This window comes from Porites lutea, chromosome 8 (genome assembly GCF_958299795.1).
Source record: "Porites lutea chromosome 8, jaPorLute2.1, whole genome shotgun sequence".
In the NCBI taxonomy this organism is placed as follows: domain Eukaryota; kingdom Metazoa; phylum Cnidaria; class Anthozoa; order Scleractinia; family Poritidae; genus Porites; species Porites lutea.
The window spans coordinates 1,062,030-1,083,032 of NC_133208.1; the positions used below are offsets into that span (position 1 = coordinate 1,062,030).

General features: G+C 39.9%; 3 protein-coding genes across 3 annotated transcripts; 2 read left to right on the forward strand and 1 right to left on the reverse strand.

Moving 5' to 3' along the window:
- Positions 1 to 30: 30 nt before the first annotated feature.
- Positions 31 to 2,808, forward strand: LOC140946962 (uncharacterized). The gene has a single exon (XM_073396049.1). The coding sequence runs from the start codon at positions 41 to 43 to the stop codon at positions 1,355 to 1,357; it is 1,317 nt and encodes a 438-aa protein (XP_073252150.1). The 5' UTR covers positions 31 to 40; the 3' UTR covers positions 1,358 to 2,808.
- A 687-nt stretch (positions 2,809 to 3,495) lies between these two features.
- Positions 3,496 to 6,799, forward strand: LOC140946967 (small ribosomal subunit protein eS8-like). The gene is made up of 8 exons (XM_073396054.1): positions 3,496 to 3,556; positions 3,749 to 3,823; positions 4,783 to 4,847; positions 5,094 to 5,202; positions 5,429 to 5,552; positions 5,695 to 5,737; positions 6,201 to 6,255; positions 6,611 to 6,799. The coding sequence occupies exons 1-8, from the start codon at positions 3,502 to 3,504 to the stop codon at positions 6,742 to 6,744; spliced, it is 660 nt and encodes a 219-aa protein (XP_073252155.1). The 5' UTR covers positions 3,496 to 3,501; the 3' UTR covers positions 6,745 to 6,799.
- A 3,446-nt stretch (positions 6,800 to 10,245) lies between these two features.
- Positions 10,246 to 20,764, reverse strand: LOC140946707 (uncharacterized). The gene is made up of 4 exons (XM_073395811.1): positions 20,719 to 20,764; positions 16,699 to 16,835; positions 13,070 to 15,331; positions 10,246 to 11,588 (listed from the first exon to the last, which is right to left on the reverse strand). Exons 1-4 carry the CDS (start codon positions 20,748 to 20,750, stop codon positions 10,258 to 10,260), a joined length of 3,762 nt encoding a protein of 1,253 aa, XP_073251912.1. The 5' UTR covers positions 20,751 to 20,764; the 3' UTR covers positions 10,246 to 10,257.
- Between the last annotated feature and the right edge of the window lie 239 nt (positions 20,765 to 21,003).

Genomic DNA, 21,003 nt, shown 5'->3' on the forward strand with positions numbered 1-21,003 from the left:
GACTCGGATCATGATCGATGAATCCGATGAAAGCTTGAAGATGGATAGCCCTGTTTCTTTAAAATGCAGCAGTCCGACTTCATTTTTCGCCTCTCCATTACCTTTTACAAATGAAATTACGCGTGTTCCACTTCAAAGAATCCGATGTGGGAGACTTGACATTCGAAATGAAGAGCGATGGCTTGAGTATGAGCCAATGTCTACCCAACTTAAATTTCTCCACAAGGATAGAAAGCACTTTGACCATGAATATTGTACTTTTCTAGACTGTAAAAACATATCTGCTGCAGATATACGCGTCAGTGCAAAGTTTGGTTACCTGGACGCTATGACCGGAACACTAACTGTTGAATGCCAACAGCTGATTGATGTTGCTGGTCCACATCATAGCAAGAAACTCGTTGGCGTTTCGTCATCGCGAAGCTACGTTTTAGAGGCAACTTTTCACGTCAACTATACGGGTCAAGTCAGAGATGTTCTTCGTTCACTGCGGAATGCGAAGCAGGTGGAAACCACACCAGATGCTAAGACATCGACAGGGTGTGAGGGAACTAAAAAAGAGGGTGTTTCGTTGTCGACAGGCGAGAAGAAGACCGGTGAGAAGAAGCTTAGGGAGGGCCTCCCTGATTGGACGCCGTACATTCCGCATCGTGTGTACACGCCTTCTGTGCGAAAACTCATCGAATTAGTGATCACTCTCTACACGATCTTTTCCATTTTCTGGGCGGTATGGCAACTCTATCGGCATGTTGATTTTATACGAGCCTACATTCAACCCGTCATTGATGCCTTGAAATATCATGTGGAGCTCATGGACAAGTGTATTCAGTTTTTAAACAAGTTGTTCGAGGAGATGACAGATCAGTGGCTTGCTTATATCAAACCAGGATATGTCATCCTTTCGTCTTTTGCCTCACCCTTGATTGCTGTGGGACGTGAGGTATGGTCAGTGTGCTACAGCATTTCCCTATCTTTTGCAGTTGCATTTCAACCCCTTTACCACCTCTTTGAGCCACTCTTCAAATTAATTTATCTGCTCTTTATAAAGACACCTTACACCATCTTCCAGCCAGCTTTCTCTTTAGGAGCAAAGTGTTTTTCATTGTTTTACGATGCTGTCCTTTGCCGCATTCTTTTGGCACAGTTTAGTAATATCAAACGTTCATTTTGCTGGTTGGTTGAAATTCTTGAAAAGAGCATGAAGTTTGATCCACTCAAAGCACAGCTAATTCTCATGAGATCAACTGTCATCAACAGTGGTAAAGCTCTTAGTCTTGGCTTGGTTTATATCTTTAAAACTATTGAACGACGGGTGTGGTTAATGATTGCAAGGCCAGTTGAAGATAAGGATGACTAATACAATTTGCACGTGTAATAGTCTGTACAGATTACAGATGGTGGACATAACTCCTCTGCCAGAACAGGCTCTTTGTGTGAAATGATGCATATCACAGTGGTACTCAAATGTGCCAATGGGCTACTATTAAAATGCCTACTTATAAATTTAATAATAATTATTATATTGGTGTTTTACAGTACTGCAGTTAAACTGCTATTTATGGACATCTCGGTAGTAAGTGTACCAGCCCTTGATTACTAACAACTCCCCTTGTCCTTAAAGTATGAAACTACATGAACTATTATGATAAGGACCCCTTTATGAAACAGACCATTGCCCACCCCCTACCTACAATACTCATTCGAAATCGTTGAAACAGACACCGTATTTCTGAATTTTCTCGCAAATTTATGATATTCACTCTTCACACCTTTATTCTCACTGAAATGTGCCCCTCTCCTTCCCCACTGTTGAGTTACTCGTATTTTGGAGCATTAAGAGACAACTGGCATACCCAAATCAACATTGGGGAAGGGGAAACACACCCAAGTGTGTCAAGAGTTTTGACGAGTATTGTAGGTGCCTATATGTGTAAGGGTAAAGGAGCATTGGAAGGTTAAAGGTGAATACAATGGGCCAAAGTGTCATTCTTGCTTCAAAAATTATTTTGTTTCCAAGCTTACGCTTCATCTTACAGAACCTACCTCAAAACCCTTGGGTATAGGGCTGGATCCGTGATTTAATTATTGGTCCCTTTGATCTTATTATGGAGATTTGACTGTAGTTAATACTTCGTGGATCTTGTTCATAGCTCTGCACACTGGTTTCCAGGGTGAAACTACAGCTTGATAGTGTCTTAACCCTTTAAACCCTAAGATCAAAATTTGAATTCTCATTTGTTGCCCCTATTCATTTCTTACAGAAGTAGAAGGGAGAAGTTGATAAAATATCATGCAAATTCATCTTGTGTGATCATGTCCGTAATTCTCATGACCACTCTGTTTTACAAAGCATTGATATTACAAGGAGAAATTTCATGCTGATCACTCTTAGGGCTTAAAGGGTTAAAAAGGACAGCGTGGAAATGAATTTGTTTTTGATCTCTTGACTTGCTTGAAATTTAAGTGTTACTTGTTAACTTTAAGCTTAGGCTTAATGTTTGATATTATTTTTATGCTCATCTCCACAGAGGATGATGCTTTAAATTATTATGCAGTTTGGAAAAGACTGCTTAAGTCAATATTACTCTCTGATTATTTAAAAGCATGCCAAATGATTGTAATGTTAATGTCATAATGGGAGAAAATAGGATAATCTTTATCCTGAAAGTTGAAATTCCCCTTTGAGTTATTTATTACAAAATCACAGAGAAAGTATTCTATAATAATATATATTATGATGAGATTGTTGAAATTACGTGTGGTTGAGTTACTTTATAATAACTGCTGTATAATAATTATACAGCAGTTATAATTATTATACAATCTACAGCATGTGTATGCATGGCTATTAAAGTTATTATCAAAATATGCGTGGTTCCATATATATGCAAAATTATACCCTAACCCCGTAATAAAAACTGCAATTTGTGGCTCAATGTATCCTATAATCTATTTTTGCCTTGTAGTTAATTAATCAGGGCGAAAAATATTGTTATTGGACATTTTCCCCATCAGTCATGATTTTTTTCGTTAGTGTGGCGTATAATAATTTATTATTTATCAATGTATAAAAGAAAACGATTTAGTGTGAATCATAAAGGGCTCGAAAATCATAGTGCTGCACTAAGAAATACGTACCCTCAAGCATAATTTTGAACCTGATTGCTTCTAAAGGGTTCTAAACAGCCAGTGTTCAAGAAAAGAGAAACTCCCCTCAAACAACAAGGAAAGCAAATGGACCCTTGTTGGGACGTGACCACTCTTGTACCCCTTGTGATCTCATTTCCTTTGTACTTGCATATACTGTTTGCGGAGAAATTTTAAAAAAGAAAAATATCAATTCGGGATTGAAATGATTTTTCTGACATCATGATACTTGCATTTCGTCCAAATTCGTCGCGCCCCTCCCTTTTCCTTCCGCACCCTGAATTGAAAAGACCTGGAAACGAGAAAGAAGTTTACGAAACACGAATCATACGTGACGTACTTACTAGATCAAATATGGCGGCCGTGTGTCGTGCTTTTCGGTTGTTGGGAATAACTTCTACAAATCCAAGTAAGTCTGCCCATTAATGGAATCCCTTGATCCCTTTTATACAGCAAATTTATCAGAGAAGATTTCATCTGTACAAACTGGTGCTAAACAAAGGGAAAGTCAGCAAAATTGTTTCATGAATTTCAACACAATAATCAAAGGTTAGAATAACCATCGACAGCACTGATTGTTGATGCCTTGATCTTACCTTAGGTGCTTTAAAAAGTCTTGAATGCATTAATAGATTTCATCAGCAGCGTATCCCATCCAAGTGCTTGCATTCATCCGGTAAGACCGATTCTGTTGTTAAAATGGATCTTTTATTTAACGTTGGATAATTTAAAATCACGTTTTCGAAATAAACATTAAGCTCCAAAAAATATGTATAAAAAAATACGTAATTAAGCTAGTGATCATAAGCATAACTTCGTTCACTTATAAAGACTTAAGATTAGAAATTTAGTCCAAACCATAAACAGCTGAGCCTGCATGACCTTATCAGGGACACCAGAAGGCAGACTGTGGCCAAGTGGTTAGAGTGCTGGACTTGCTATTCGGAGGCTCCGAGTAAGTCCTGCACCGACCGCTAGCTGGATTTGTTCATGGTAGCACCGAGTCCATCTCCTCGACTAGGCTTGTAAGTAGCCAGCTGTTTTGTTCTGGCCTGTTGGGATTCTGAGCCCCGTTGTGTTTGATTTTATTTGAATTATTTGTTTCAGTCATTATTTTACTCGGCCCCACTAGTATATTAGTTCTATAAATACTGCCGAAGGTAAATAAAGGAATTATTAGTATTATCACCAAATAAAAGGAACAGATCCTACCAGGGTTTTGATTAAGAACCCTAGTAGCAGGAGAAAGGTGTAATGTTACAGGAGAATATTCTGAAAGAGACTCTATGTCTGAATAAAAATTAGTCATAGGCTACCGAATGTTAGCTGGAGAAATCTGTGTAGTAACGGAGAATTCTCCGATCTCTGGTGCCTGGTACCTCCTATCACAGAGGTGGCCTTGTTATATGGGTAGAGTAAGTATTGTACAGGTATGTCCTTTCAGTGATGAAATTTCTGTAAAAAGAAATTCAACTGCATTTTCCCTCCTTATCTACAGGTAATCTTATCTATAAATGCCTTTGTCAATGAGTGCTTAATTTGATTTGCTTTGCTAATACTTTACTATTAGAGAAATTTGTGTGAAATTCTAAAATGATTTTGGAATTCAATGTGAATTTTTATGAATTTTTACAGCACCTATGTTAGGAGGAAGGAAAAGAAGTGAATGGAGGCAAGACAGAGTTCCTGCACATACCAGGGTTTGTTCTTATATAGTTTTATTTATTTACTTTGAAGTAAAGTAGAAGGGAATGTCATAGATAAAGAAATTTTGATCTTTATCATGTGAGGTGGTGAGACACATGATTTTCAAGTGGATTAGTCTTGGATAAGGTATTGAGCGAGGAAAAATTTTCATTGATCATTGTAGGGGAAGTTGTAACATGTTATCAGTGGTACATGTATACTAAGAGTTTGATGAATTTATTTTGTTGTTGTCTTTTCAGCTCAGGCTTGATAAACCAGAAAAGATTAAAGTTAGAAAAGCATTTGGTGGACACAAAAAAATCAAAGGCATCAAAGTCAAAACTGGCCTGTACGTTTGTAATTCATTAGGTAAGGATTGTTTGTTATGGTGATTTGTTGGCACAGTTTTGGTTGATGTACACTGTTTGTTTATAGAAGGAAAGCAATGACATTTTAGCCTAGTAAAATAGTTGTTGTCCACTGTACTTTATATGCCATATCCTATTCTTTAGAACCTACAGAATTATTATAATCTTGCCCTAAAACATGTTGTTCATGTATGTTTTACTAAAACAGCTTGTTTTAACTTGCACAGATGTAGAATTTGAGTGTCCTATTCTAAAAATAGTACACAATACAGCAAATGACAACTTTACAAAAAATGGAGTGATGGTCAAGGGAACCATTGTTGAAGTAGATTCGAATCCTTTCAAGAACTGGTTAGTAACACTTGATTTTTGATTAATATTACTTAGTAGCACTTTCACTGTCACAAAACGTAAAAAAAAAAATGTTAATTTGTTCCATATTCACTTTACTGTTCTTGCTTTGTATTCTAAGCTGTATTTTTCGTTGTTACAGGTTTACAGATAACTATAAAAAAGAAGACGACAAGCAAAATGAGGTATATAATGGGTCGGGTCTTTTGCCTTTTTCTTGTCTGTTCTTTTGAGTGTTTCAAAATGAAAATGCATAGGGGCCTTAGTTAGCTTTTTAGGGGATTGCAGTCATTTCTTTATGCATTTGTAGGTTGCACTTCTACAGTGATTGATCTTATACTTTCCCAGTCTTATGCAAAGTCTAAGGATGACCAATATATGTAGGCCTCCCACATAGACATTCTTAGGGTTTTGTCACACATTCCTTCCCTTTGTCATGCATTCCTTTTGTTCATCACGCATTCCTCCCCTTCATCATTCATTCTTTCCCTTCATCGCACATTCCTTCCCTTTGTCACACGTTAATTCCCATTCCTTAGGTACATGGGGAAGGTACCTGGGATGAATTCCTATGAATGTCTGCATGGGATGCTCTGAACAATACTGATGACTGTATGTTCCTCTCTCTGTTTGTTACTCATTTGCTAGGAAAACTCGTCACTAGAACAGCTACTGCCTTACATGGAGACTGGAAAGCTTTATGGTAAGGACATAAATAAAAATATTATACCCAACTATCCTTTGTGAGCATCATGAGACTCAATCGTTGCATAATATTATTATTGCCCTCTTCCCACCCTTTTAGAACTCCTAACTCCTGTCCTTTCCTCTCCCAGCTCCTGCACCCTCTGCCCCCTATTTTCCTGAGCTTCCACCCTCTGACTTTCCCCACCTCTTTCGACCTTTTTGCGTGTCTGTTACATTATCTCAGGAAAAAGTGCCCACACACGCAGTTATGTCTTCCACGAGGCTAAAATCCACAGCTAATACATGGTGAAAAAGGCTCATTGTAACTGCAGTTAGCAACTTACATGTAGTCTTCCCTGCCTGTCTTGCAGCTAAGATAACTACGCGGCCAGGTCAAGTTGGTGCCTGCAATGGTTACATCCTGGAAGGGGATGAGTTAGAAACTTTGTTAAATACATGTCAAGATTTAAGATTATCGATGGAAAGGAAAGCGGAAAAGCAGTAGTCAAACAAGAACTTCTTCATTGACTAACGTGGACAGCACCTTTTATGATTTGCCTTACTGATACAAGGACAGAATGATCCAACTCCAGAAACTCTGTAAATATCGGCCTTTGATCAAATAAAAAAGGATGTTATTTCGGGCTATGTTTTTTGGTTACATGATGTGAATGACTAATCTTTCATAGCCTTTAAGACAGAACTGCTTAACTTTTAAAGTCAGAAAACAACTGTAAATTTTGCACCTTTGATGTGCACAAAACAGATACAGTCAAATCTCTTTAATACGGACACCAAAGGGACAGAACCAATTGTCTGCTTTACAGAGGTGTCCGTATTATAGAGGTAGGGAATGTATGATTTTTGGCATTTCTGGGACCAAACGAACTGTCCGTAATAGAGAGGTGTCTGTATTATAGAGGTGTCCGTAAGGAGAGGTTAGACTGTATCTTTCTTCGGCAACCAACTCGGGAATTCGTAAAAATATTGGCAACTAAAGCTGGTCATTTACGAGAATATTCTCTTGTCAGTGACCATTAAGGACGGTCGCTTTGGACCAAGAGCCTTAAAGACAGTGATTAAGACACGTGAGGGAATACTTAGGGAACAAAACTGGAACTGAGCGGAGACCACTTTGGCACATTAACCAACTCTAATAATTTATCTTGTGTTGGGGCTGGGATTGTATCTAACAATCACGCGGTCCTTCTTCTCTTTTGGTTTGGGAGACTATTTTCTTTTTCTCTCTTTCTTTTTTTAAATCCCTTTGATCAAAAACAAACACACACACCTACCTTTCCCACCCCAGCCCCCCCCCCCAAAAAAAAAAAACAGGGGATGGTGAAGGGCTGGTCATAGGTTACCCCAAACTGTAGTTTTTCTGCATGTCTCATTCTTCCCATCACTTTATCTTGGGGGGAGGGGTGGGGGAGCTGTCAAGTTTTTCAAGAATGGATAATTTGGATAATGGAAGTAGATTCTCTCAAACCACCTGAAAAGAGACCATGGTCAGCTTGTCTTCTGATGAAACAACTACCAGAATGCATCATACGAGGGGTTGTTAAGGGCACTATCATAATGACAAGCTATTTGCTCTCTTTTTAAAAAGAGAAAACATGTCTTCCCATTAACTGAATTCAAAAAATAATGGTCCAGTTTTGTTATTTAAGACCATATTTAGGCTTTGGAACTGTTTCCTGTCATCTGTTGCTACAGATTGCAAGGATAGACATGGATTGTTTTCATGCTATGCCTGCAGAAATCGCCAAAAAATTATTACAGTTAGTGCTCCCTGATGATAGTTATTTGATATCTTGTTCATAACTCTACAGGAGCAGTTTTGTATGGCTAAAGGCACTAAGTAAGGACTTCAGCACAAAAGTGATCTCAGACAGCGATATCCTCGTGAAATGGCCGCTTTAATTTGGCACCTACAACCACATTATGTCGAGGCATCTATAAAGTGTTTTCACTCACGTGGCCAACATCTATGCAAATTTATTGGAACAAAAGAAAGCGTTTGCATAAGAAAAGAGTTCAACTCCCAGGGGACTGGTTTGGGACACAAACATGGCCGCCGTTTCATTGTTTTGGGACATAAATATGGCCGCCATGACGTCATGTGAAGGCACTCTATATTTTCCTTTGTTTCAAACTCATCATCATGCACCTATACCACACCCATCAACAAAGGTAAATAAAATTTAAACCATGGAAAAAGTTAAACCGCAAAACATACAAGAAATATTTTCCCCTTGACCTTGCCAATGAAGGAATTACGTGCGGTGTTTCCTGACGCTATGGGAACGAAAAAAAAAAAGAAATAAAAAAAAGAAGTCTACAATTATCTCTTATAACAATTTTACTCGGTACAAACTCCATAAACTCAGCAGTTCTCAGTTCATTAGAAAATCGACTACCAGAAATATTTTGCAAAAAATGACAACATGTTTTCGTCAATAATTATTATAATTATTACAATGTAATAAATTCTTCAACGTGTCTCTTGGAGTGATTTTAATTACCATGAAACAATATCTAACAATCAGTGCCAGATAATTCCAAGTAAACAAAAGAAGACACTGAAATTAGAGTGTAACACTGTGTACTAGTCTAATACGTATCAATTTCACGGCTTCAATAAAATCACTCTAATCAACGTTCAGAACGTTATACAGTACACTCTATTAATTTCATTTCTTAAGCCATATATTAATATAGTTCTGTAGGAAAGGTAACATTAGTCTTAAATTGATAGTCTGTTTGTAAAAAAACTCAAGTTAACTTAACTATGTATAAGAGAAAATATTCTTCTTTCGATCCAAAATTCATGAAGTTCTAAATAGTATCCAAAATATTTTCCCTACGGGAGTGATTTTTTTGTCGTTGTAGTTTTGTTCTAATTTCTTTGTTCGTGTCAGGAAAGGCGAAGACGAAGCTCAGGCTAAATACAAACCTATCCATCGGTTAAACTTTAAACCGGGGATGAAAATGTGGTAAAGAAGGTCAAAATGTACTGTTGTCCAAGTTTTACGTACAAAGCCTGAGATGAATTCGGTCAAAAGACGCAACGAACCGTTTACTCAATAGACCGCCTGAACGAGAGGCGACCCACACCTTAAACTCTAATGAGGAAATAACTAGTAGCCTGCTACAGACGAAATGATATATTAGGGAGCTTAAGTCCCAATGACGGCAATGGTAACGAGAACGTCAAAAAAGGCAATAGGTTTGGATTAGTAAAACAACAACTTCGCACGTGCATCACGCATTTTTGTTCATATCTTTGCCGCTGTTGAACGACTACAACGCGAAACTTCTTAGTTTCATGTTTTACGAACGACGTTAACACGAGAAAGCAATTTCCTTCTTCCTTCCTAAACTTAGATACAGTCCTACAGAATCAACTCAGCATTTGACAAATTGAATGAAATGGAATAAGAGCAATGAGGTTTGAAACAGTACGAATTCACTTTTAAAGTGACGTTTTCGTTGCCGTTGTTGTCGTGGTTGCTCCCTATTGATACAATAAGCGAACTTTAATTGAAGGAACAACGCTATGAAATATGCATATCCTAGTTCCGGTCAAAAAACGAGATGTTGTACAAACGGGAACAGTGAGCGATGTTTATCAGGTCGTCTATAGATGTAACATCAAAAGTAAATATGAGATTCGCTTACAAATAAAGCAAGCGACTTAAGAAAATGAAGAAGCGCACATACTTATCTAATAACGTTACTCCTCTAAAAGTAAAGCAAACAACCTGAGCTTGTTGTCATATTCTTAACATTCAAAGGCCTTTTAACAATTAACGGTCGTGAAAAGGAAACCAAATTTGTCTTCCAACTACCAAAACCGAGTCCAGAGTTAAAACTCGTTTGACACGGCTACGGTCTCTTAACGATAAGTGGATGCTCTTGGCGATTTCCTAGCCACAAATTACCATGAAATTACCGCGTGTTCATACGCGCGATTTGAATTCGCGCCTAATGTCCCCAAAAAACTGGGTAACAGAGTTCAGTTGTATGTTTTAATAACTGAGACAATGCATCGTCTACAGATGGCACAAACGCGTTCATCCAGTCGCATCTGTAACGCACACTGATAACAGAACCTATGGCCACAAACCAGGGTAGCATCCTTTGGCCTGTCCATACAGATGTCACAAGGACTGTCTTGTACCTGCTGTGGGATGGATTCTCTGGGCGACGTTGAGTCCTGTTCTGTTATAACTGCGCTCGTCGGCAGCCGCGAATTAAACTCCTCCAGCTCAAGAACTTTCGTTTGGTGACGAGAGTCTATAAACGACCTTTGATTTTCTTCGTCGTCATTAATATCTGGGTCTTGATCGTAGTAACTGTCCTCGTTGTAATCATAGTCCTCTTCTGGATAGTAAGAATAATCATCGTATTCTTCCGGTTCCATCTGCATGTACTCATCAGCTTGCAGTTCCTGAGCTATGGCCGCGTCGCTCACAGTCTGCAAGTTACTGGTTTCACTGTTTTGCTCCTTAAGGATCCAGGGTCCTTTCTGAGTGCTCCACGCCTTAGGTCCACTTGCAGGGGCCCTGCTGGGTACCTTACCCTGCCCTTTCACAGGCGACCCAAGAGATGGCCAAGCCTCTTCATAACTTGTCTTCGGCACAGGAACCTTACTCGTTTCGCGGTCTCTCTGTGAGCTAACAAGCACGTTAGCAAACGATATCTTATTTACCTCTGTTTTACTTTCAGCTAGGAGCACTGCTTCGTTAAAAAACTCCTTTGGTTCGGGACTTTTTCCAAGAACAGCTGCGTAAGAATTTGGATCCGGCTTTTGTTTCTCCGGACGAGATTCAGAGCTCTCTTTCTTTCGCGGTGGTCGCTCGAGGTATCGATAAGAAGGATGGCGAAGATGACAGTTGTCCCCTCGATGGCAAACGCCCCAGACCATAAACGTAGGGCATATATTATCACTCCATTCCTTTAGCTCGGCTTTCCGTTTTTCCTCTTCCGCAAGTTCTTTCATTTCCTGCTCACGTTCCTTCTTTTCCATTTTTCTTCGCCACTTACTTCCGAATATACCTCCTACCAGCGACTTATTTGCGCCTCTGATTTCTTCAGGTCGCCAGTTTTTATCGCGGTAACTAATATGTTCCAGTGGTCTATCTGGAACAATCACGGGGTATTTGGGGTTTAATAACCTCTCGCGCACAGCCGGGTCGATCTTAAATTGGCTCTGTAGACTTTCCGAAGATGTTTCTTGTCCGCCATTCGTGTCTGTCGCCTCTACTACGTGCGGTTCGTCCATAGCTGAAGCAATCTCGAAGACTTCGTCATCTGCAGTTGGATTCATCACTGCGTCATAAACAGCTGCCAAAAAAGATAAAATCGTTGGTACAGCGATAATGCAAAATTGTGTTTTTCTGACAAGCGCTTTCGAGAGAAGCTACGATTTAAGCCTCCTTACCCCGATGTGTCAATGGGAAAGATCACCTGATATAACAATCACAACTTCTAAAACAGATCCCTGCTTACATACACTTTCCTTTACAAGACGTACTAAAACAGCTGCGTTGGTAAAAAGAAAAGTCCGTGCCCGGACAAGTTACCCATATCATGAAGTCATTCGGAATGCGCTTTGGAAAAATCAAACGCACAAGGCCCTTTTACCTTTTAGTTTGTGGGCGCGATCCATTCAACCAAACTTTCCGGAAATTTCGGTCCAAAACTCAATGGATCGGTTCGGTCCAACCGGAAAAGTTTCGAAAAAACGGGGCCACCTTTTGAGGTGGACCACTTTTCCCGGTCGGACCGGTTGGAATTTTGGTTGAATGGATCGCGCCCTGTGTTTCTGGCTCAATCAACTGCGAAGAGAGTACAAAATGCAAGTTTTCTAAGCCTTTATCACCCTTTTTACAGCCGGCTTATTCTTTATCTTTCTGTCCAAATTCAAAGCCAAAATAAATCAAAACAAAAAATGAACACAATGAGACGATCAATTTTTTTTTTACAGTCAAGCCAGGTCAAGTGTACCCCCATGACTCCATTAATGTATTTATCATTCGAAAGTTAAATCCGTTGGTAGTTTTGGATTTCAGACTCATCTCTGTATTCTTGCATGCGAAATGAGCCGTGAATTCACATGCGAAGCAGTTATCAGGGTCGGCCGGGGGGGGGGGGGGGGAGGGGAGTGGAATACCAAAATACCAATAAACCTTCCAATATACCAAAAATTATACTAAAACTCGTGTAAAATACCAAAATTAAGAAAACCACGGTATACTTTATATCCAAAATTAGTTGTGAGTGAATACTTTATACCCAAATTTACGCATAAAATACTGTAAACTTAAAAACCCTGGCCGACCCCGAGTTATGAAATTTCTACCAGCTCAGTTTCCCTGAATTTGATGTAAATGTCTTCGAAGCAATTTTATCCCTTCTAAGATTTTCAATCTGACCAAATACGGAGAGGTTCTCGGGTGTTACGAAAACTCAGACCTCGAAAACACAGACCTCAGACCTCAAAAAAATCAGACCCCCTGGGTGTCTCGAAAACTCAGATCCCCGAAAACTCAATTTTTTTAAATTCTAATATCGATACTATTGACTACCTTTACTTTTAACTAACTATATATCAGAGCGCAAAAAGGGGAATTGGGTGATACGACTTGCGCCATGTCACGATATAGTTTAAATACCATTGAAATGAACAAACGACTCAGCTGTTTCCAAATATCGATATGATCAGGGATGATATCACAGAGCGATTCAGGTTGACTATGACACTACCCCTTCCTTCAGGGAACGACCGGTTGGCTTAAATCGTTACAGAAGTTGTTACGGCTTACCTGTGGACGTTTCCGTTGAGAACCCAACTTTCTCTCGTGTGTATTCATCTGCGCATTCAGACTCGACGTGATCTTTGTTATCAGATTCAGAACGTCTACGGTTTACTAGAGGTTTGCTTCTTCCAGGTTCAGTCTCAGTGGTGTTATCGTAGGATCTGCGCCTTCTTCTGTTGTCGGGTCGACGTCGGGGATTTTCCGGATTCTCGCCCTCTATAGGATCACTCTCCGAGGTGCGGCCGAAAGATCTTCGTCTTCTTCGGTTGTTAGGTCGATGTCGGAAGTTTTCATGAATCTCTCCCTGGGAAAGTTCATTCTCCGAGGTGCGGTTGAACGATCTTCGCCCTCTTTGGTCGTCGGGCTGATGTCGGGAATTTTCTAGAATCTCGCCCTGTACAGGATCACTTTCCGAGGTGCAATCGGAAGATTTTCGCCTTCTTCGGTTTTCAGATCGATGTTGGGGATTTTCTGGAATCTCACCTTGAATATAATCACTCTCTGAAGTGCGATCGGAAGATCCTCGTCTTCGTTGATGATCCGCAGGATGTTGATGTTTCCTGAACGAGCCATTCACCCTTGAATCGTTTTCCGAGTAATGATTGGAAGGCCTCTGTCTTCGTAGCTTCTCAGTTTGGTAATTTCGGCGATTTTTCAAAAACTCACTTCCTGTAGTGTCACTGTCTGAAGCCTTTCGTCTTCTTTGATCTTCGTCACAGTCTCGGTTTGTTTCCGGAACTTCAATCCCTCGAGAATGGTTTTCCGAGAAGCCACCAAGAGATCTTCGTCTTCTTTGATGGTCCATCGGCTGCTTTTTGTTAAACGGATCATTTATTCTTGAAACATTCTCTGTGGGATAATCGGAAGACCCTCGTGTTTTTTGGTCTTCGGTCTGGCAATCTCGCTGACATCCCGGAAGTTCAATTCCGGTAGCATCATTGTCCGAAGACGTTTTTCTTCTCTCACCCTCGTCTTGGCACTCTCGATAATTTCCCGGACGCTCAATCACTCTCTGATCGTATTCCGAGACGGCATCGACGGATCTTCGTCGTATTCTTTTCCCGTTCGCACAAAATCGACAATTTTGGTGAGACTCACTCTCTCTACGATCTCCTTTTGAGGTACTGTCGGAAGATCTCCGCCTTCTTTGGCTCTGGTTTGGGCGACAATCATTTTCCGTTAGCTTACCCTGGCGTGGAGCCGTCCCCAAGCTATGATCAAAAGGTACTGCTTGCCTTGTTTGGTTAATATTAGACAAATGCTGTTGACTTTTCTCTGCGTTACGATCGAATGATTTTCGCCTTGCAGGCGTGCCCTTTGTCTTGTTATGAGTGTTTGCACTAGCCGAGCTCTGATGTCCTTCAGATGACCCACCACAACAGGTGCGCCCTTTATTTCCGCTCTTACTGGGTACCGCTCGGCCCTCTTGACGGTCAGTCACGTTACAATCAGTCACGTGACTATCAGCGACGTAAGCAGTATCCGTCTGTATCTGCTTACTACACGGTGTGCAATCATAGCCTGCGTTACTATCCTCAATTCTAGAGGGATCAATTATCCTCTCGCCTTCAGAGCCTAGGTTAGGGTTCCGAGGGCTGTTAACTTCTCGAGGTTTCTTTTTTTCACAATCGGCGACCTGGTCAAGCACTAAACAGACCGCATTCGTGAAAGGTTTTCTCGGGCCTTCGCCAACGCTCTTGACTTCCTTTAGCTCTTTTACAACCCAGGAATCGTCGCGATTTTTACTTTTGTCTGTAGCACTCTTTAAAGCTACCTCTTTCTTGCATGCCTTTTTATACTTACTTTCATGTCTTCCTAACAACTCACAACTTTTGGCGTCGTCACTTCCCAAAGCCTTACCACCATTTCTACCAACAAATTCGTCGCGTTTCTCATCGACTTTGACGCCATTAACAGAAACTGTTGCACAGGAACTCTCACTGGGTTTTGCAGCAACGTGTTCAGCTTTCTTCCTTCCATCTGCAACACCGTTAACTGCGGCAGTTTTGTCAGCATTACCACTAACGTCTCCAGTTTTACATGCATCCCTTTTCAGTATTTTTATCACGACTAACTTCTCGTCTTTGCCTTGTGTAGCACTTTTCTCCCTCGCCTTATGTCCGCCGTTCGGTTCTTGGTCATCAGAATTTTCTGTTCTACCCTTTTTCTTCCGTCTGCGACGTTTCTTGGCAACATATTCAGTTGTATCCGTTATGTTCTCGGGAGAAATGGTCTTTTTAGTATTCGCATGTTCACGTCCAACGGCCACTTAGAAATGAAAAAGCAGACGGCGGTTGCGTTAATTGTTAACGTGTAAACCAAGCATACAGTCTTAAACTAGCAAAAATTATTAATTTTTGGTTAAAGTTAGATTGTACACAATCGCCTCTATTTTCAGAAAGGCGCAGGCACGGATGGAGATACAGAGAAACTTTGTTATCCATAGAGCACCTAATGGAACATGTGCCGAGTGTAAAAAAAGGACTTTCTCTTGCCTTTGGTATTTAGACTACGAGTAGTAGTAGCGGATGGCTTAGTTTAGCTTAGTTTTTCATCCCTGAAAGCTCCTCCTAAAGGATGGCTTTCCCTAGCGACGGAGTCGGAGTCGTAACCGGAGTCGCTTTTTTATAGCGCTTGTGACCTAGTGAAAATCCAAAATCGGAGTCATAAGCCCAGTCATAGGTGCGACGGAATCAGAAGAATCACGAACGTTCCCTTTTTTCTCCGACTCCGCTTACGGCTCCGTCGCTTACGTTCCGCTTATGATCAAGTGAAAACCAGATTGTCGGAGCCGGAAGCGGGAGCGGAAGGATAAATCACAATGCACGTTCCCACGCTTTGTGATTGCTTTGGTTTACGAATTTAAATAAAAAATGAAAGTTGAAAGCTTAGTAACTGTTCCGCTTCTGCTTGCGACTCCGACAACGCTGTTTTCACAAGATCGTAAAGTTTTACGCTTCTGAATACGACTCCGACTCCGATTCCGTCGCTAGTGAAAATCAGCCTTAAATCGCGCATAGTGGCAGATCTGGACTGCTCAGAATAACTCCTCAGAAAATATAATTAGAAACAAATAACCCAAAGCAAAACCCCAATACGCAATAGAGGGATATCTGTAGGCTTTCTATCTCTTCTGACATCTGCGAGCAAACATGTGGAAGGCAAACCAGTTGGACATTTACATTACTACGACCAAAAAGTTGAACTCTGAACTACGACATAGTAAATCATAACAGCAGGATAAGGATGTTTGTAGTTAATTGTCTTGCTTTATCACTTCTCAAACTTTGCACTGGTCAATTGAGTTTCTTCTCCATTTGGACAGTATTAAGCTACTCTATCTCCATGTCATAGAAAATTATTTTAATAAGGTCCCGTCACCCACTCCCTTAACACCCAGCCTGCTTTGAATAAGCTCCCACTTGCTTGGTTAAAAATGTTTATAAAAACTTTGTATCTTTGGACAAAAAACAAAAAGAAAGAAAGAATGAGTAACTAGAGTGTTACAACTGCTTCACCAACAAGTCCAAAAATTTAATATGCAATGCTCTTTTGGGTAAATATGATCTTGGTGCTAAGGAAAAATAATTAATAATTTATGATAATTTTCCCTGGCTCCTGAGGTGTATACTTACCCCTGGGAGAGCCAAAATGTTTTCCATGCACTTGATGACAGGTATACATGAGTAACAGAGGGACAACAAGGATCACAATACACTTTGCAATGGACAATGTACCAACCAAGAATTCAAGAGCTTGACTCACATGACCACTGAAAAGATATTCAAGAAAAAATTTTTAAATTATGAAGATGTTCTTGCAAAATGAAATCAAAGAGTCTGACTGGAAGAAATAGCAAGAAAATTACTTGTTGAGAGAAAATTTCTATCTAAAGGTATTAAGTAGCTTGTTGGTGATGTTCCTGAATATTGATTGTTTAAATGATAAACTACAGTAAGTTTTTTTTGCATTGAGGAAACGTCAACTCAACTCATACCAGATGGGTAACATCGAAACAAGAGGTTGTTAATTATTCACGCAGTACAATGAACTGAATATTGTCATTCTATACAGTCGGCTCTCTTTTAACGGACACCTCTATAAGACGGACACCTCTGTAAAATGGACACCTAGAGTTGGTCCCTGCCATTGCTTACTCCCTTTATTTGACTTTTTATAAGACAGACACCTCTCTAAGACGGACACTTAGTGCCAGTCCCGAAGGTGTCCATCTTGGAGAGAGCTGACTGTATAACAATATAACTGACCACCCTAGCCTCAATAGTACTTTTTCCCACTGAACAAAATTGCATAGTGGTTTTGTTGTTTTCATGAAATAAAAACGCATGGCTCGTGACACTATTTTAAACCTGCCCGTGTTGTAAGTTGTAAGTTGTAAACACAACTTATATATTGTAATCACTTTATTATGCAATATTAAAGTATTTCAATCTACATCTCTAATACTGAAGAGGCCCCAATAGCTAAAGTAGGAAAAAATCTTCTCTTTTTTTCTGAGACAAACTATTAAAAAATGTATACAGGGTTTCACTTAAGGTTGGGACATGGGTAGCGGCAACAGTGTGCTCTGAGAACAGTACCAGCCTTCAAGCAAAATGGTAAATTTTACACTCTCAAACCAAACTTTCCAACTTTCCCGCCTACTCAGCCATGGGCTCCTTTCTACCTTAAAAAGTAATGATAACCCTGAAGATAATGATAACAGGCTACGATAAAAGACACGGCTGTACACTTAGGAAAATTCAAGGGGGGTACTCCAGATTTCAAGTGACAGGGATGATTGAAGGATTTGGGGGGGGGGTTGAAATGTTACTTTTCAATTTTGGGTTTTTTTGGGTAGGAAAATTTTGGCAAGTATTTTTTCAGGTAGCTTGATTTAAGTAGGGATTTTTTTGGGCATTCAAAACTAATGTTTCTGTTTTTCGTGTTATATCATTTAATGCTATCTGGAAATCTTTATGGCTCAGGAATTCGGCGTGGGATTTTTTTGGGTTTCTAGTTTTGCCCTCATTCGATCATCCCTGTCATGTGAAATCTGGAGTACCCCCCCCCTCCTACCCCAGGGGAAAATTGAAGGGAGCCCAGTGTTCTGAACCAGTGAAATCTTAAAAAAATAACATTATAAAATCAAGATTTTCTAGTTGCCAGGAAGAAAAACAATTAGGTGCCAGGGGCCGCAGTGGACGCTGTTAGAGCACAGAATTGAAAGACATATCTCTGTTATCTAATAAGAATGTGTTTAAATCAACGGTATATTGAAAATGATCAGAGCATGTACTACTGAGAAGGAAATCCATCCACACCTGGGCAATAAGTACTTTATGATCTGAAACTCGCAGGAAATTGCGAACCAGGAAATATCTTTAACTGTTTTCCCAATAAAGTTTTAAAAACCTGGCATAACAAGATATTTTTCCCTCAATGTGCTATGCCTTGTCATAGTTTTGCCCCTTGAGTTTTAAACAAGGTTAATTAAAATGAAACCTTCAACATTCAACATTATCAAAGAGGTTGAATACCGGGTATGTCAAAGGCTCTGCAACATGGCGCTGTTCTTTTGCCATTTTTGCTTTAGTTTACAACCTAATTAGCTGTCTTTTGCAACGTTTAGCACCAGCATTTAATCCCTTTAGCACTTGGCTTCTCTCTGGAAACCAAAAATTGTGAAAAAAACATTGAATGTGCTTCAGTTATTGCAACCATAACTAGGAGCCCTCCTGTCATGTCCAGTGACCCATCTGTTTTATTTTCATTTTGTTTTGTTTTTATTAACCTTTCTCTTGCTTCGACACTTTTTCATTTGTGCACACATGTACTGAATAACGAGCTTACGCAACAGGACGGGAGAGGAAAGAAGAATGTGAGCCTTGTGTGACAAGTGTGACAATAATTTTGTTAAAATAACTTTTGCCAAAGTTCACTTTCATTTAAACAGATCTTTTTGTAAACAACCAGGAAACATTAATGTTAAGTGAAGATCATGACAAAACATCCAATTAATAGCCCTGTCACATTTGTCACACAGAGTTTTGCCATTCTCAGCTTCTTCCTGTCGTTCTGTTGCTTTAACTCACTAACGACTCTTTCAGAACCAGCACTGGGTGTCACGGGTCGCCTGAACAAGGTATGGTTTTCCAAATCTTGAGTCTTAGAAAGGAGGAATAAAATTTTACTATTTAGCATCTTGAACAGGGTGTCCTTTTGGAATAAAAAAGTGTGAAAGTTGGCCATGAGCAGACTACATATTTGTGGTACCAACAGTTTTGTTTTTGAACATTGTACATCTATAACTGGAAAATCCATGATGTTAGGTTGAAAATCACTTAAAGTATGCAAAACAAAATGAGAGAGGGACATGATATAAGGTCTCTTGTCTACAACAGGGTCAGGGTTTGAAGGCCTCCGACGAACACCTCAGTACCTAACTTCCCTTGGGTGCCCACCCCACCCCCTCCCCCCGGATGGATTTTGTATTGGAGCTGTAGAATCTTTGACTACGGTACTCATTTGAGATGCTTTTAACTGAAAATACTACATTGAAATTTATTTCTGAGCTTCGAAGGTTGCATGCTTTATACCAAACCTAGGGAGAACTATTCATTTTCTAATGAAACTACAAGCTTATTCATGCAGAAAGCGCCAAAAAAATAACGGTGAAAATTTTAACGCGCGCGTATGATGTACGCTTTGGAAAAGAACTCAATTGAGAGCTTACCAATTATCCTAGAAAGCTTAAAATGGCTCTACTGACCATGCAAATGATAACAAAAGATAGTTAGATGGTTCAAACTGTGCAACACCGTAAGCTGCAGAACGCACAATGCGCAAACTTGGCTAAGTTCGAAATTTGGAATGTGCACAGCTCGAGCTGAGAGAGAGAAGCCAGTAACGATGTCTGAAATTTAAGGGCTTAATTTTAATTGACAATATCATTAATGGTGGACTTACCAGCTTTGCGCTAATATTTTTCTACTTCCCATAAGCTTTTACAAATCCACACGCACCACTGCAAACTACACAATGAACGTTCTGTGTTTACAGCTACAAGTCTGAGTCACAGGTTCCCCAAGCTCAAAACAAAACGTGACTTATAAGTTGATAGCGTTGCGTTACAACAGAAGTGTTCAATAAAATATTACGTGCTGTTCTCGTTCACGCACCCAACCACATCTTTAGCTATTTTAGAGACCGATATTGAAATTACTCCTGACCACTGTCGGCCACACACATACACACAAAGTAACAATGAAACAACGATCTATGTTTCTCTTCGATTTCAGTAAAAAGACAATTGATTTCTGCAGGCGACTAAGTATTCACTGGACGAGGGACTCAAAGAAGCGGTTTGCTCGAGGATAAACTAAGTGAACTCATGATATTTGGTCAGAAATTTTGCCCAAAATAACCGCAGAGAAAAGACTGTGCCTCGTCCGTTTCAAGAAAGTTTTCGGATTACGGAACACTGTGTTTATAATTCAGCTGGCTTAGGTTTCACATTAAAACAAACTGTAAACAAACTAGTCTGCTACACAAACCGGTTCCACGAGACTAAACAAACCTCCAAAAGATTGTCCTAGTGATGTTACAGTGTAATATATAGTCGAATTTTCCATGCAAATAAATTGGCATTATACCTTTCAAAGATCCCGATCGGCCAGAAATCCATCGCTGCGGGAAATAAAAAAATTATGGCTTGTAGTTGTGCCCCCAGAGTGCTGGCTAAAAAAAGCTTCAGTTTCCACGTGTCGCTGTTCATGATGAACTTGACCCCAGACCACTAAGTACACGAGCGCGCGTGAAAATCGCCACCCACACGCGAGTTTTTTCTCTTCCGTCCGCGTATTTGCCTAAGCAAAGAAATACTTGTATTTCTCGTAGTTTTTTTTTTTTGAATACAAAATGCAGAAATGATGTTTTAA